The 14,067-nt window shown below is 35.3% G+C and overlaps 1 protein-coding gene across 1 annotated transcript; it reads right to left on the bottom strand.

Annotated features, from left to right (window-relative positions):
- Positions 1-242: 242 nt before the first annotated feature.
- LOC148302147 (decapping and exoribonuclease protein Rai1-like) lies at positions 243-7,130 on the bottom strand. Its single transcript, XM_088272017.1, has 5 exons — positions 7,038-7,130; positions 5,716-6,219; positions 4,819-5,062; positions 2,450-2,588; positions 243-717 (listed from the first exon to the last, which is right to left on the bottom strand). The coding sequence occupies exons 2-5, from the start codon at positions 6,203-6,205 to the stop codon at positions 493-495; spliced, it is 1,098 nt and encodes a 365-aa protein (XP_088128143.1). The 5' UTR covers positions 6,206-6,219; positions 7,038-7,130; the 3' UTR covers positions 243-492.
- Between the last annotated feature and the right edge of the window lie 6,937 nt (positions 7,131-14,067).

Genomic DNA, 14,067 nt, shown 5'->3' on the forward strand with positions numbered 1-14,067 from the left:
GCACCAAATCTCTGTTCCGAGCTGCAGCATCAAAAGTGAAGATAGCCTTGATAATTGCCGATCTTCGTTAGAAGTGGCACAGAAAGAAAAGAAGACATAAAGTAAAGTAGATATTTATTTCTTTTTATTAAAATTGTCAACAAAAATAAAAGTATTACTGATAATTATAAAGCAGAAACATTTTTTTAACCAGTCCGGGAGTATGGACGTAAATGAACGTCAGTGCGAATTTTCCTTGAAGGTGTAATTTTGTCATAATTGAAAAATATTTCGAGAAGGTGATTTAAAAAAAATATATGTTTTAACATAATTTCTATCTTGATAATACATCGATTAAATGAAGGAAAAAAAAATTTTTTCATGTAAAAAGAACCCACTCCCCAGAGAAAGTCCGACATAAATTTTTGCACTCCCAGAAGGTTAATCGCTGCCTTTTTTTTGCACAAATATATGTACATATATATTACATGATTATTTTAATGTGTGCTTATTTTACAATGATATTTCCCCAAATATTTCTGGGAAACCGACAGCCTTTTCTGGTGGAACTTGGACAACAGAATTGCCAGTCTGTTTGAAGAATGCCTGAATTTTAATATCCTTTATATCGAGGGACTTGTGCGCCGCTTTGGCTGTGACACTGCTAATTATGCTTTTCTTTATTTTGGTTAGGGTCGTGTGACAAGTTCTCAAGGGCACCTTAGAATCCCAGCTATTCTGTAAAATAATAATTATTTCAGCAAATTTTAAATTCAAGTTTTACTTGGTAAATATCACTACTTCTTAAAAACTATTGTGACTATGTAGAAAGTTCTTCTCTATTGTGAGCGGACACTGAAAGAATGTATGGTTTGCATCCCCTATACACTATACAGTAAATCCTTTACCTACGTGATTAATTCCTTTCAAAGGTTTTCGTGTAAGTCGAAAAATCGCGTAAGTCAAGTTTTTGTTGTTGTTGAAATATGGTATGTAATAATATGCGCTAATTTCAAATGATATAGTACATATCGCGCACTCCTTTCAAGAACGTCGTAAATCAAAAATCGTCAATTTTCAGTTGTGCGTGTTTTTGGAATGCTCAGAAAATGTACTAAATCCCAGCAAAAGAGGCATATTTTTAACTTAATATTTACCCGCTACAGGGCAGAAAGTGTTGTTTTGCATTTTGAAGAAAATGTTTTGTTTAATTATTTTTAAAAAAATACTAAATATTTTTTAAATGGAGAAAAAACCTTCGGGTTTTATCTGAAAAGATCTGTTGCACAGTAAAAAGTTCAATAAGTGGCTTGATATTTATTTTTAATACATTATATTATATGTTTAAACTTTAAAAACGTTCTCCACTCCTTTCAAGAACGTCATAAATCAAAAAACTTGATTTTTTAGGAGAATGTTTTTAAAGTTTAAAAATATAACACATGTCTTAAAAATAAATATCAAGCCACTTATTGAACTTTTTACTGTGCAACAGATCTTTTTAGGTAAAACCTGATGGTTTTTTCTCCATTTGAAAAATATTTAGTATATTTAAAAAATAATTAAATAATACCTTTTCTTCAAAATGTAAAAACAACACTTTCTGCCCTGTAGCGCGTAAATGTTAAGTTAAAAATATGCCTCTTTTGCTGGGATATATGTAGTACATTTTCTGGGCATTCCGATAACATACACAACTGAAAATTGACGATTTTTGATTTATGACGTTCTTGAAAGGAGTTAGCGATATGTGAAAACAGAATAGATCTACATACATATATTTAATAAAACATTATTTTTAGTTTTTATTGTAGATTTCATTGATAGTAATTTTTCTTACATAATCCATTTTTCGAGCATTCTACATATTTAATAATTGTTCTAATCGTTTTATGAGCATGTGCGATGTCAGCCATCTTTTTGCCTTTGCCATATTTTTTATAATGTTGACTTTCGTCTCCATTATTATGGCATGTCTTCTTTTATTATTACTTCGATAATCAATTTTTATTTTTTATTTTAGGAGTTATAAAAATCATGTAAGTACAAATTCACATATGTCGAAATCACGTAAGTAGAGGACTTACTGTATCTTGTCCACATTCGCAATATGGTGATGTAACACACTTTATCTTATAGAGATGCACGGCAGTGAGCAGTGCCCAGATCTCAGGCGACATAACATCGAGATGGAAGACTAGACAGATATGTTCCAGTAGCATGATTTGAGTGGTATTTCAGCTTCAATGTTGGCGTAATATGCTCATCGATGCTGTTTGGACTCCTGTTAATGATTTTCTCAGATTGACAGCTTTATCTTAATCGATCAACAATTCCAGGGTAATATTTAATAAATACTAGAATGAAAGATCTGGGAATTGAACCCATGAGCCTCCAGCACGATAGCCAAACGCGCCAACTGTTACACTTTGAAGGTGGACGGACTCGAGTATACGGATTGGTATCTTACTCCAGACAGGACCAACAAATTTTCAGTAGACATCTCTGTCACTTTCTCCAGAAGCCCTTTGTCATTACGATACCCGAGAACTATGTTTTTTGCTCCTCCGAATTTTGCCTGGACCCAAAATTTTTTCGTCTTGTACTTCCTGTAAATTAACAGTTCAAAAACTTATTAAAATCATTGGAGAAAAGGTTAAAAAAAATTAACTTTTCCAGCCAACCAATTATTTCAGGAAGCTGAACTTTTGGAGCTACGAGAAATCTATTGCCAACAGTATCTAAAATATGTTTTCGTGCGCCAAATTTATTTCCTTAAAATATTAATAGATCTAGCCAAAGAATGAATAATTTACTAAAAATCCCTTTTTGAAAATCCAGACTCGCGCAGACACTCATTTTTCAGAGCTCCAAAACTATTTAATTCATTCCACAAAGACTATATTATGTTAAACATTAATTACCTAAGTTTGTTTCGAATTAAAATTTTGCTTATGCTTTTATTTAAAAAAAAAACGGCTAGAAGTACCTTCTTCTTTTAAACGTATAACCCATAAGTACATATTTGCTAACTTTTTTAATTTTCATCTTTTCGATTTTTTTGTTTTCTGTTGAATCAAATATTTGTATATTATTTCGAGAAATAAAAATACTTTGTATTCTGATCCACTCACATTTTTATTTAACCAACTAGTTTCGGCAACAACCTGTTGCCCTCTTCAGGGTTCCATTTATTACTAAATATATATATAAAAATAAACAGTGAACAAGTTGTTGGGTTTCAAAAGGGTAGGGGTGGGGGTAATGGTGTTTTAAGGAGGGGTGAGAGCAAGGAAGTAAATAAATAAATAAATATATATATATTTTTATATATATATATATATATATATTTAGTAATAAATGTAACCCTGAAGAGGGCAACAGGTTGTTGCCGAAACTAGTTGGTTAAATAAAAATGTGAGTGGATCAGAATACAAAGTATTTTTATTTCTCGAAATAATATATCAAGATGATCCACAAAGTTAATGCTTTCAATATTCAAAACAAATATTTGTAGTTTATATAAGCACTTTTAATCTAATTTTATTTTTGATAATATCTATTATATTCTTGTCAGTGCCCTTTATTATAACCTAAAATATAATGTATACCCACACGCAGGCAATGCCTTTGTGGGATCTTTTTTTGTATTAATATTTGATATTTTTTGTACTTTATAATTATAATATACATATTGTGAATTGCAAAATTGAAAAAAAGCATTTGTTTCCATTGGTTAATCAGATGTAAAGGTTTGATTATTTATGCAGATAATTTCTAGTGGCGAATGCACACTTAACAGCCTAATAAAATAAAACACTGATGACTCTTAAGATTTCTTTTAAGAAACGTAACATGAATGTAAAAAAGATCGGTCAGAGCAATACGAGATTTTGCCCACAGATGCCACTAGAAGGATATTATTAACCAGAACATAACACCATATGAATATATAGAACACAGATTGAGAACCTTAAAAAAAAATATTGAAAATTCTTACTAGTACTTTTCTTTCAAAAACAATGCATTTTTGTGGATGTCCAAATCTGCCCGATAACAGTTGTAATTTTAATAAAAAAAATTACCTGAGCCACAGCAAAGACTGTCTGCCTATATTCAAACAATATCATTTTTGATATCTGTACATAGACACAAGAAAATATGGAAGTCTGGGCATTTACAGGGCTTACGACCATCATAGGCTTGGTTAAGTGATCACATTACACATAAATGGCTGTCGTGAGTTTACGACAGCCATCTTTGTTGGAACAGGGAAAACTTTTATTAAGCAGAGACTCTTTTCATTTGTATCACTTAAACAAGCCAACGACGGTCGTAAGCCCTGTAAATGTCCAGATTTCCATATTCTTCTTCATCTATGATGAGAAGTCATAGAATCATCTTAAATGTAAAAAATAGAGGAGATAATCCAGGTTTGTGAACAAGTATTTGGACACACTCAAAATGTTGTAAATTTACAGTTTATTTGTGGGCACGCTCTCATTTCATTCAATACACACATTCTGATATTTTATAATGTGTCATTGGCCGGTAGGCACTGAAAGTACTTGTTACGGCGCAATAATTCTAGCAATTTGAACTAAGACACCAAGCGCCCTCTAGGTACAGGGCGGAGTGTACGCGGGGAATGTTTACATTATTCCCTTATAAGATTGATGCAGGGGAGACTGCACACACTTGTTATTGTCATGGCACCCTGTTGAATACACCGATTGCACCTAATTACGAGTTATTATTATCGATACCTGACCCCTGTAATATACTCATATATATATTTGAGAAAATAATGCTTTAACTATTATAAATTATTTTGCAGACCTGAAGTTGTTTTGATTCCTTTGATCCTTCTCGTTTGTAGCTGTATGAATATCCACAAAATCTGCTCCACCGAGTACATCCGCGATACACGCACTCTTACGGTTTATTACGCTGCTACTCTTAACTCCATCTAGATTCGCTGCATAAACTACTTTATGGTCACCCAGTTGAGATCTGAAAACGCACGTGAATCTTTCTATTCCGAGTGGTAACTTTTCTATATCCGGCTCTCCATCAGGTTCATCTAAAAATATAAATTACTTTAAAGTACAACAGAACTTTTCCAAAGTTTGGCATGGTAAAATACAGTGAAACCTCTTATAATTAGTTCCGAAATCTTACTGGTTGAAAGTTTAAAAACTTAAAGTTGTTTTGACTGGATCAAAAGTCCCGGCTCACAAGTTAATGTCGTGAAAAAGGAACTTGCCCTTTCTCTGTAACTCATGCGAAATTTAGCTGGCTAGGGCGAAGACTGACCGGAGCAGCATTCAGAGCGAGCATTCAGGCAGTCAGTACAGCGAGCCGAGCGCTCCATCCATAGTTTCGGATGCTCGCCGCGAGCGATGTTACGATGTTATGTTACGACGAAATTCTCCGGTCAGTCTCCACCCTTTAAGGGAGCAACTTTTAGACTTTTTTTGTCGCTCGTTATGCAAACTACTCGTTATGAGAAGTTCCATTGTATATACACATAAATAATATATCCCCTTCTTTCCATTTCCTCTGTTTGGTTGCTGCTTGCAGCCAGATTTTACCCCCCACAGCGAAAATGTCGTCAGACCATCTCTTTTGGGGTCTTCCGACACCTCTTTTATTCTCCCAAGGTCTCCGTCGTAGAATTCTTCAAGAAATAAGACGTAGAATTCACCCCGAGAGCCCCAAGAATAAAACAAATACCTGTTTGTAAAAATTGTTGGAATTTCAATCCCCACGCTCCGAACAACTCTGATCTTGCTAGGTTAACTGGACTAAGTGGGGCCGAATCTACCGAGACATGCAGGTAGATTGCATTTTTATAAAAACAAGCAGAAATCAGCAAATTTTTTGAAATACACAAATCCACCAGATCCCCCTTGCAACAGACAAACGGCGCTTCCGAGATTTTTTTTTGGCCTACATCTACAATATTCTTATTCTCCTTTACATATTGCAAAAATGACGAATCTTTAAGAGGATAAGTTGACGGAATGTTGTCGTTAAGATCGAAGGGGAGGTCACATTGTTGCACTTTTCTGATGTATTTCAGTTGAGAAATATTCTTTTTGAAGTTTCCACTGGGTTCAATGCTGTAAAACCCAATTACTTCAGGGTTTACAATATATTCCCGTGTGTCTGCATCTCCTACAGTTCCCCTTCTCCATTGGGGCGGTCGTTGTACCTCGGCCATATCAATATAATTCCCTAAAAAATCAAATACTTTATTATCCTTGTGTAAAGTCCAATTATAAACAAACAAATATATATATATATATATATATATATATATATATATATATATATATATATATATATATATATATATATATATATATATATATATATATAAATATATATATTTCTATAACCCTTATCCGCACCCGATAATGCATAGAGCACTGCATCGTATAGAAGCATTGTTATATTGATTGTCAAATACATGAAGGAAAAATTTAAAAAAAAAAAGAGAAATATTTGTGTTTTTATAATTTACACAATTATTTCAATTTCGTACTATTTCTGTGAGCCTGAGAGGCTCATTATTAGAAATAGGTTTTTTGATTGTGGTAGAGTGGGTTCGAACCGAGAAATTCTGACTTAAGAGTCCGCGACACTAACCACGGGACCACATCCCGACACAGGTGATCAGCCTTCAGGTACCAATCCAGGGTCATATTAAATTTACATTATACTGAAAAATTACTAATATTTAATTTGGCCTAGTTAGCCTAGCACGCTAACCACTACACTATGGAGGCGGACATATACATATATATATATATATATAAATATATATATATATATATATATATATATATATATATATATATATATATATATATATATATATATATATATAATGAAATAATTAATTCTGCATTCTATTCTCTCTGCCCACCCCTGCGAAGAAGCGGCGTGATGGTTAGTTAGTTAGTTAAATAAAATAATATGAGGAAATAGCTAAATCTATTGTAGAATTCTAAAATGCAATGCATTTAAATTTATTTATTATACTTTCTTACCTGGGATATTTCAGCAAAAATGCAAGCAGATGAGCCGAAGGCAGCACTAATCCACAAATACCGATTGAATACAGGCACTACAGCGAATAAAGAATATGGTATATATATATATATATGCACTAGAACCGCACAAGTATTGCTACTAGTATATAATTAAATTTTCCCCATTTTTATTTTAATCTCAGTGGAAAAAATGAATTAAAAAAATAATATTATCTTCGGGTGATCATCACGCGTAGTCGACGCACGCTGGATTAACTAAATAACACGGGGTTGGCAGAGAGGATAGAACGCCACACCAATCTGTCTTTCCAAGCATTATTTTCTTTTTCTTAACATCTCATATGCATTTCTACACGACGACGATTCTGACTCGTGACTTATTCGCGCCCGAGCATTTAAAGTACTTGATCGTGCCAAGTTTTCCTCGGTCTTCCCCGGCTTCTATTTTAGACTTCATTTGCTTTATAATTTTGGTTTACCGTTCTTTCCGCACTTGTCGTTCCACATACCCAAATCATCTCAACGTTCCTTTCTTAATTTTATTGATTACAGACGACCCCGCGTTCGATGCACAGAAAGAGTTAATTTTATTCAATAATTCGATTATAAAATTAACGTCATTAGACGTCATTAAAAAGTGTTAATTTATAATATAATAATACAAATGAAAACACCAGTTGTTTGTGGGTGCTTTGTCAAAAAAAGTATAAATTTATTTTTTAATCCAAGTTTTACTTAGTAAATACCACTATTTTCTTAAAATCCACCGTGACACGTGTTTCTATGCATTCCGCATCATTTTCAAACACCGTATGAAAATGATGGGGAATGCATCGAAAAACGTGTTACAGAAGATTTTAAGAAATAGTGGTATTTACTAAGTAAAACTTAAATTAAAAATGGATAAATTTTTCCACAAAGTGACTGCCGAATCAATTAATGAAAGTATATATTCAATTTAGACATTCATTGAATATTTTCGAAAAAAATTACGCTCTTCAATTTTAATTTTTTTTTATGCTTAAGGCCCAGTGTTTGTTAAATCGTAAATTCATTATCTCTAAACTGTAAACCGTAACGTTTGGCGTAATTGATTTTTATTTTTATTAAAACACCGTTTTTGTATTGAAAAAATAAATATATGGGTTCAAAAAGAAAAAAAAATATTGAAAGGAGTTTCAAAAAAATGTAATAACATTTTTCCAGTACATATACTTATTCTAAAACGCAAAAAAATCAATATACATTCTAAAAAAAATATCGTGAAGACATGTGGAGCCCTAAGCGCGGCCGAGCGCATTCTGATGAAAGGTAAGGTAAGAATTAGATGTAAGCCTAAATTTGCTTTATACGTTCAATAGCAAATACCCAATAAAAAATTTATTTCGTTTTGACGTGATTAAATTGGCTCTCTCTCTCTGGTTTCAATCCTGGGATTGGTTTGCAGCAATTTCCTCTGTTCTTCTCTTCCATTCTTCCCTGTCTTGTGCGGCTCTTTTGAAATGTGCATAGCAGCGCACGTCCACCAACAGGTCCTCCAGGTGCTCTCGGCGTGGGCGTCCCCTAGAGTTTGTCCCCTCCGTCATACCCTCCACTATGGCATGCAAGAGACCTTCTTGACGTATTACATGGCCGATCCAACTTGCACGCCTATCCTGAGCAGGTACCTTCCTCCTTCCATTCCTTGAAGAACTTCCTCATTCGTGATGTGGTCTCTCCAGGAAATCTTAAGAGTCTTCTATAGGACCACATCTCAAAAGCCTCTAGTCTCCGCTTATCCCTTTCGGATAGGCACCATGTCTCGCAGCCGTACATCGAGACACTCCATACATAGTCTTTATGAGGAGTATTCTCAGTTTTAGGTTTATATTATTTGACTCTATTATTTTCGATCTTTTATTATATGCAAGCCTAGCCTATGTATACGGCTGTCGACCTCGCTCTTAGACCGACCGTCCCATGTTATTTTGCGTCCGAGGTAGACAAACTCTTGGTGTTTTTGAAATTGGCTGTAATTGATTTATTTAATAAATTAAGTAATAATTTTATTAAATTAAAATATTTTTATTATTTTAGCAATCATGGCGAAAACTTAACGTGTTATGGATAGTTTGGGCAGGAAATTTTTTTAACATTTCTTTCATTTAAAGTTAATGTCATTTTAATTATCAACTTTTTGAGTTTGATTTATTCCAATAATCTGGGGATTAATTTCAATACTAGCAACACTGGACGAACTGTAAAGATAAAACATAGGATTCCCCAAATTATGGACTTATTTCCTGATGCTGGTCACTCACGACGAGGAAAATAGTAGATTTTGTTACATTTTCTCTGGTTTTGTAACGTTCAAGTACGAATTTTGGAAAGACGAAAGATTTCACTGCCAACCTGGCGATGTGACGCGAAATCGAATACCTACAGCGCCATCATTAGTATATGATATTTGTATATAAGCTTCGTTCGAGTCTGGCCGGGCGACCGTCATGAATTCATTGCACAAACTAATTTATATAATTCATTGTAAACGATAAATGACACGCCGGGTGATCTCGTGTTGAAAATAACTATTATGTATTGGAAATGTGAGTACTTCATTATTGGTAAGGCGTTTCCTCTCATTCCGCCGTTTGCTAAACAGCTGTCAAACAAATTACGCAAGAAATTTGTCTCGACTGCTGCTCAAATAAGCGCTAATTAGAAGAAATATGTATTCTATAACCTCCCGAATGACCCCATCAACAGCATTGCAGGTAATCAAAAGTTTTTGTTGTTGTTTTTCATGCCTGAAAAACTGTGCAATCTTCTTTGTGTGAAATGTCATTCTGACAGTCCGTTGACAGCGAGTCTGTTTTTATTATCGTTTTTATGTTATATTTTAGGTAAAGTACGGACAACCGACTCTGAGCTGTCGGCAGAGCCACCTGGGAAATTTCGGAACATTGTCGGGATGGCAGAAGCCGAGTTTAAATATCCTTTAAAGAAAATACCCTGCGTGTCCAGCGCTCAAGAGGTGAACGATTAAATGTTATTTGAAGCCCACCTTTCATAAAGAGTTACACTAATCGCGCCATATCATCCGAGCATGGACTCGTAAGAAAGAAGCCAAACATAATTACAAGTACATTTATTGTCATATAATGTTGTTTATTGCAATATATGCATATAAAATAAGATTCAACAAACACAAAAGATGTCATTCAAAAATAACTACAGCACGTGGCGTATAGATTTTGAAATGGTTTTCCAGTTTTACTTATACAGTTACAAATGTCAATTTACTAGTGGGTGCAATGCTTGGCCATGTTTTGTTCACAAAGAAATAGGTATGGATGATAATTAATAAATAATATTCGATATATGATGTAAGAAGACCAGCCCGCCGAAGCTTGCAATCGCAATACCGGACTGGACTCTTGATGCTGACAAATTTTCAGCCCCCATCTGTGCTCCACGAGCAGTTTTATGATGAGGTTGGAACTCTTCATATCAGCCCCTCTGGGAAGCCTGCCACTGTATACCTTATAAGACCATCTCAGTGTATACCGGTGTCTGATATCCTCATAATCGGAGATCGCTCAGTGGGTCGTAATGCTCGCAATTATTTTTCAAACATATAAACTAATTCTGTAACTTTGTTACCTTTTCAGACTCGTACAACTATTGGCAAATGACTTGTCGCGGCAGAAGGGTTCCATTTCCCCCATTGTGTTGGCGCTTTGGACAGTTTCATTTCCTAGCGCTGGATCAGAATATATAAACTACAGAGGACGATTCGGCATTGTTTTATTTGGATGTGTAGCCAGTAATTACTGTTTTAGTGTTTGCAGATATGTATAGGCAGATAGATGATATAACCATGAAACGTGTGTTATTGCACAATTTTCTTGGGAGTTATTCATCGTGACTAATATATGTATACTCTCCCCCCTGAAAATAAACATATTATGCTCTTAAATATGTTTTTATTTTGTTCATTAATGACCGAGATCCTTGAAAAGTATCATCCTATCCCGCTCTCTGTGATCTTACAACATTGACCTTAATTTTTTACAGAAATGCAATCTAAAGTAACTAACTGACCATCACGCCGCTTCCGCAGGGATAGGCAGAGAGAATAGAACACCACACCACGCTACTCTTGTCTTTGTACACATTCTTCTTTACGCATCCCCTCACACATCCTCCTCCCAACCCTTATCCGCACCCCAAAGGTGCATAGGGCACTGCATTATATAGAAGCAGTGTTATCTTGATCGTTAAATACACGAAGGAAAGGTGATCAGCCTTTCGCTTCAGGTACCAGTCCAGGGTCATATTAAATATATATTTGACTGAAAAATCAATAATATTTATTGCGACCCTCTTGGGAATCAAACCCGGGACCTCCAGCATGGTAGCCTAGAGCGCTAACCGCTACACTATGGAGGCGGACCTCATACATACCCGCCGATTATTCGGATTCCTGAATTGACCACTTTCAATTATTTTAAATACTTGATCATGCCAAGTTTTGCCCGGTCGTCCTCTGCTCATGTTCCCAACAAGATTCGCCTCATAAATTTCTTTTACAGTCCTTTCTTCACTCGTTCGTTTAGATCTTTTATAACTAACTAACTAACCATCACGCCGCTTCAGGCAGAGAGTATAGAACGCCACACCACTCTGTCTTTGCAAACATTCTCTTTGTTTTTTTTTCAAACTTTCAATTTGTTTTATTTGTAGGCCTAAGTAATAGTACATTTGAGTAAATACAAGAAATTAATTGATAAATTTATAGTTTTATTTCTAACTCATAAATATCTACGGGGTACTCAGGTACCCCACGGTAGTATTCATGCCTATAAAGTTGAGGGTAGTGTTCTAGAGTTAATGACGGCTTCCTTTCAGACCTCTCCAGCATTAGCATTCCATTTTCCACTAACATCTCAACCTTATTAACCTCCCAAACTTGTTTGCAATAATTTTTATTTCTGCTAATAATTTGGATGCAACTGGCTATCCAGAAGCTTTCAGATTCATTGTCGTTGCATAACCTAGTTGTGAAAGTAGAGTGGAGTTCCCTAGATTTTCAATTCTGCGGCGATTGCATCGTTCAGAACTATCTTCAAAAGCTGTTTCGCACGACCGCGCTTTTGTTGTTTTCGAGTCATCTTGCCCCTATGTGCGGCGCGGCGAATTGCATTTGAATTCAAATCGTATCGGGTTGTGGTCCCGTGGTTAGTGTTTCGGATTTTTTAATCAAAGTTTTTCGGTTCGAACCCACTTTACCACAATTTGATACCACTTTCTAATAATGAGCCGCTTAGGCTCACAGAAATAGTATGAAATTGAAGTTTTTTTTTGTAAATAATAAAAACTCAAACAATTATCTTTTTTTAAATTGTAAAAAGTGTAAAATAATAATATATAAATAAAAAATAACTCGCATTGGCTAGAAGCGTGAACAGCCATAAAAAAAGAAGAAATATAAGTAAATAGATATTCGTCTTTGATCTTTGGTTCTGGGGACTAAGCCAAACTCAATCGCTAGCTCCGGCGAATGCCTTTCTATCTCTTTCTAATTCATGCCTGTCTCTATCTCGCGCCCCCATTGCTGTTGTTATGAATGTCTTTTTTTTATTTATTGGCTATTCACGCGTATTCCACCGTTCAGCCAGGTTGTGCTATTATTTTTATTTTTATTTACATTATTTGTATGTGAGGCAAAAATATGTATGATAGATGCTCGAATGGTGAAAGAAGGAAAGAATGCAGTGCTGAGATAATCATTATTGATAAAATGGTGTACTGATGAAGTCAAGGAACTCGCCGAAGAAAAACCATCTGAAATACAGAAGCTCACCGTCACCAGAAGAATATGCTAAATATGTGACGGTGAGAAACCGAGTGAACTCGGACATAAATAATATCAACATATTTGTTGTTAGACAAACAGTTAAAAAAGCAAGAGAGTTCAATAAGACAGCTTACCTCTGCTTTGCAGGTCTTACTAAAGCATTCGATAGAGTCAGATTAAAGGAAGTCATTAAAATTGTCGATGAAAAAGAAATACCCTCTAATAATATCAGTTATGGCAAATAAAAACCTATCAGCGGAAGCTAAACTGGCAGTGCGCAACGGAGTCCTGGTTCCAACTCTAATGTATGGAAGTAAAACATGGAGTTGGCAAAAGAAGGATGAAAGTAGACTGAGTGCAGTCGAAATGCAATCTCTCAGAAGAATGTGCGACAAAACGATGCATGATAGATGTTCGAATAGTGAAATAAGGAAGGAATGCAAAGCGGAGATAACCATTATCAATAAAATTAAGAAAGGTGCGTTGAGATGGTTTGGACATGTGGAACGAATGAGTGAGGAAAGAACGGTAAAACAAATTTATGAGGCGAATGTAATGGGGAAAAGGAGCCGAGAAAGACCAAGAAAAACATGGCACGATCAGGTATGCCAAATAGTTGAAAGTGGTCAGGTTGGGAGTCGTAGTAATCGGCGGGTATGTATGAGGAGATGCATGAACGTGGAAGAGGCGAAGAATGTTTGCAAAGACAGAGTGGTGTGGCGTTCTATACTCTCTGCCTGAAGCGGCGTGATGGTTAGTTAGTTAGTTATAAAAGATCTAAACGAACGAGTGAAGAAAGGACTGTAAAAGAAATTTATGAGGCGAATCTTGTTGGGAACATGAGCAGAGGACGACCGGGCAAAACTTGGCATGATCAAGTATTTAAAATAATTGAAAGTGGTCAATTCAGGAATCCGAATAATCGGCGGGTATGTATGAGGTCCGCCTCCATAGTGTAGCGGTTAGCGCTCTAGGCTACCATGCTGGAGGTCCCGGGTTTGATTCCCAAGAGGGTCGCAATAAATATTATTGATTTTTCAGTCAAATATATATTTAATATGACCCTGGACTGGTACCTGAAGCGAAAGGCTGATCACCTTTCCTTCGTGTATTTAACGATCAAGATAACACTGCTTCTATATAATGCAGTGCCCTATGCACCTTTGGGGTGCGGATAAGGGTTGGGAG

This window comes from Brachycentrus maculatus, unplaced genomic scaffold (genome assembly GCF_059751285.1).
Source record: "Brachycentrus maculatus isolate JH-2025_06_01 unplaced genomic scaffold, ASM5975128v1 h1tg000475l, whole genome shotgun sequence".
Classification (NCBI taxonomy): Eukaryota; Metazoa; Arthropoda; class Insecta; order Trichoptera; family Brachycentridae; genus Brachycentrus; species Brachycentrus maculatus.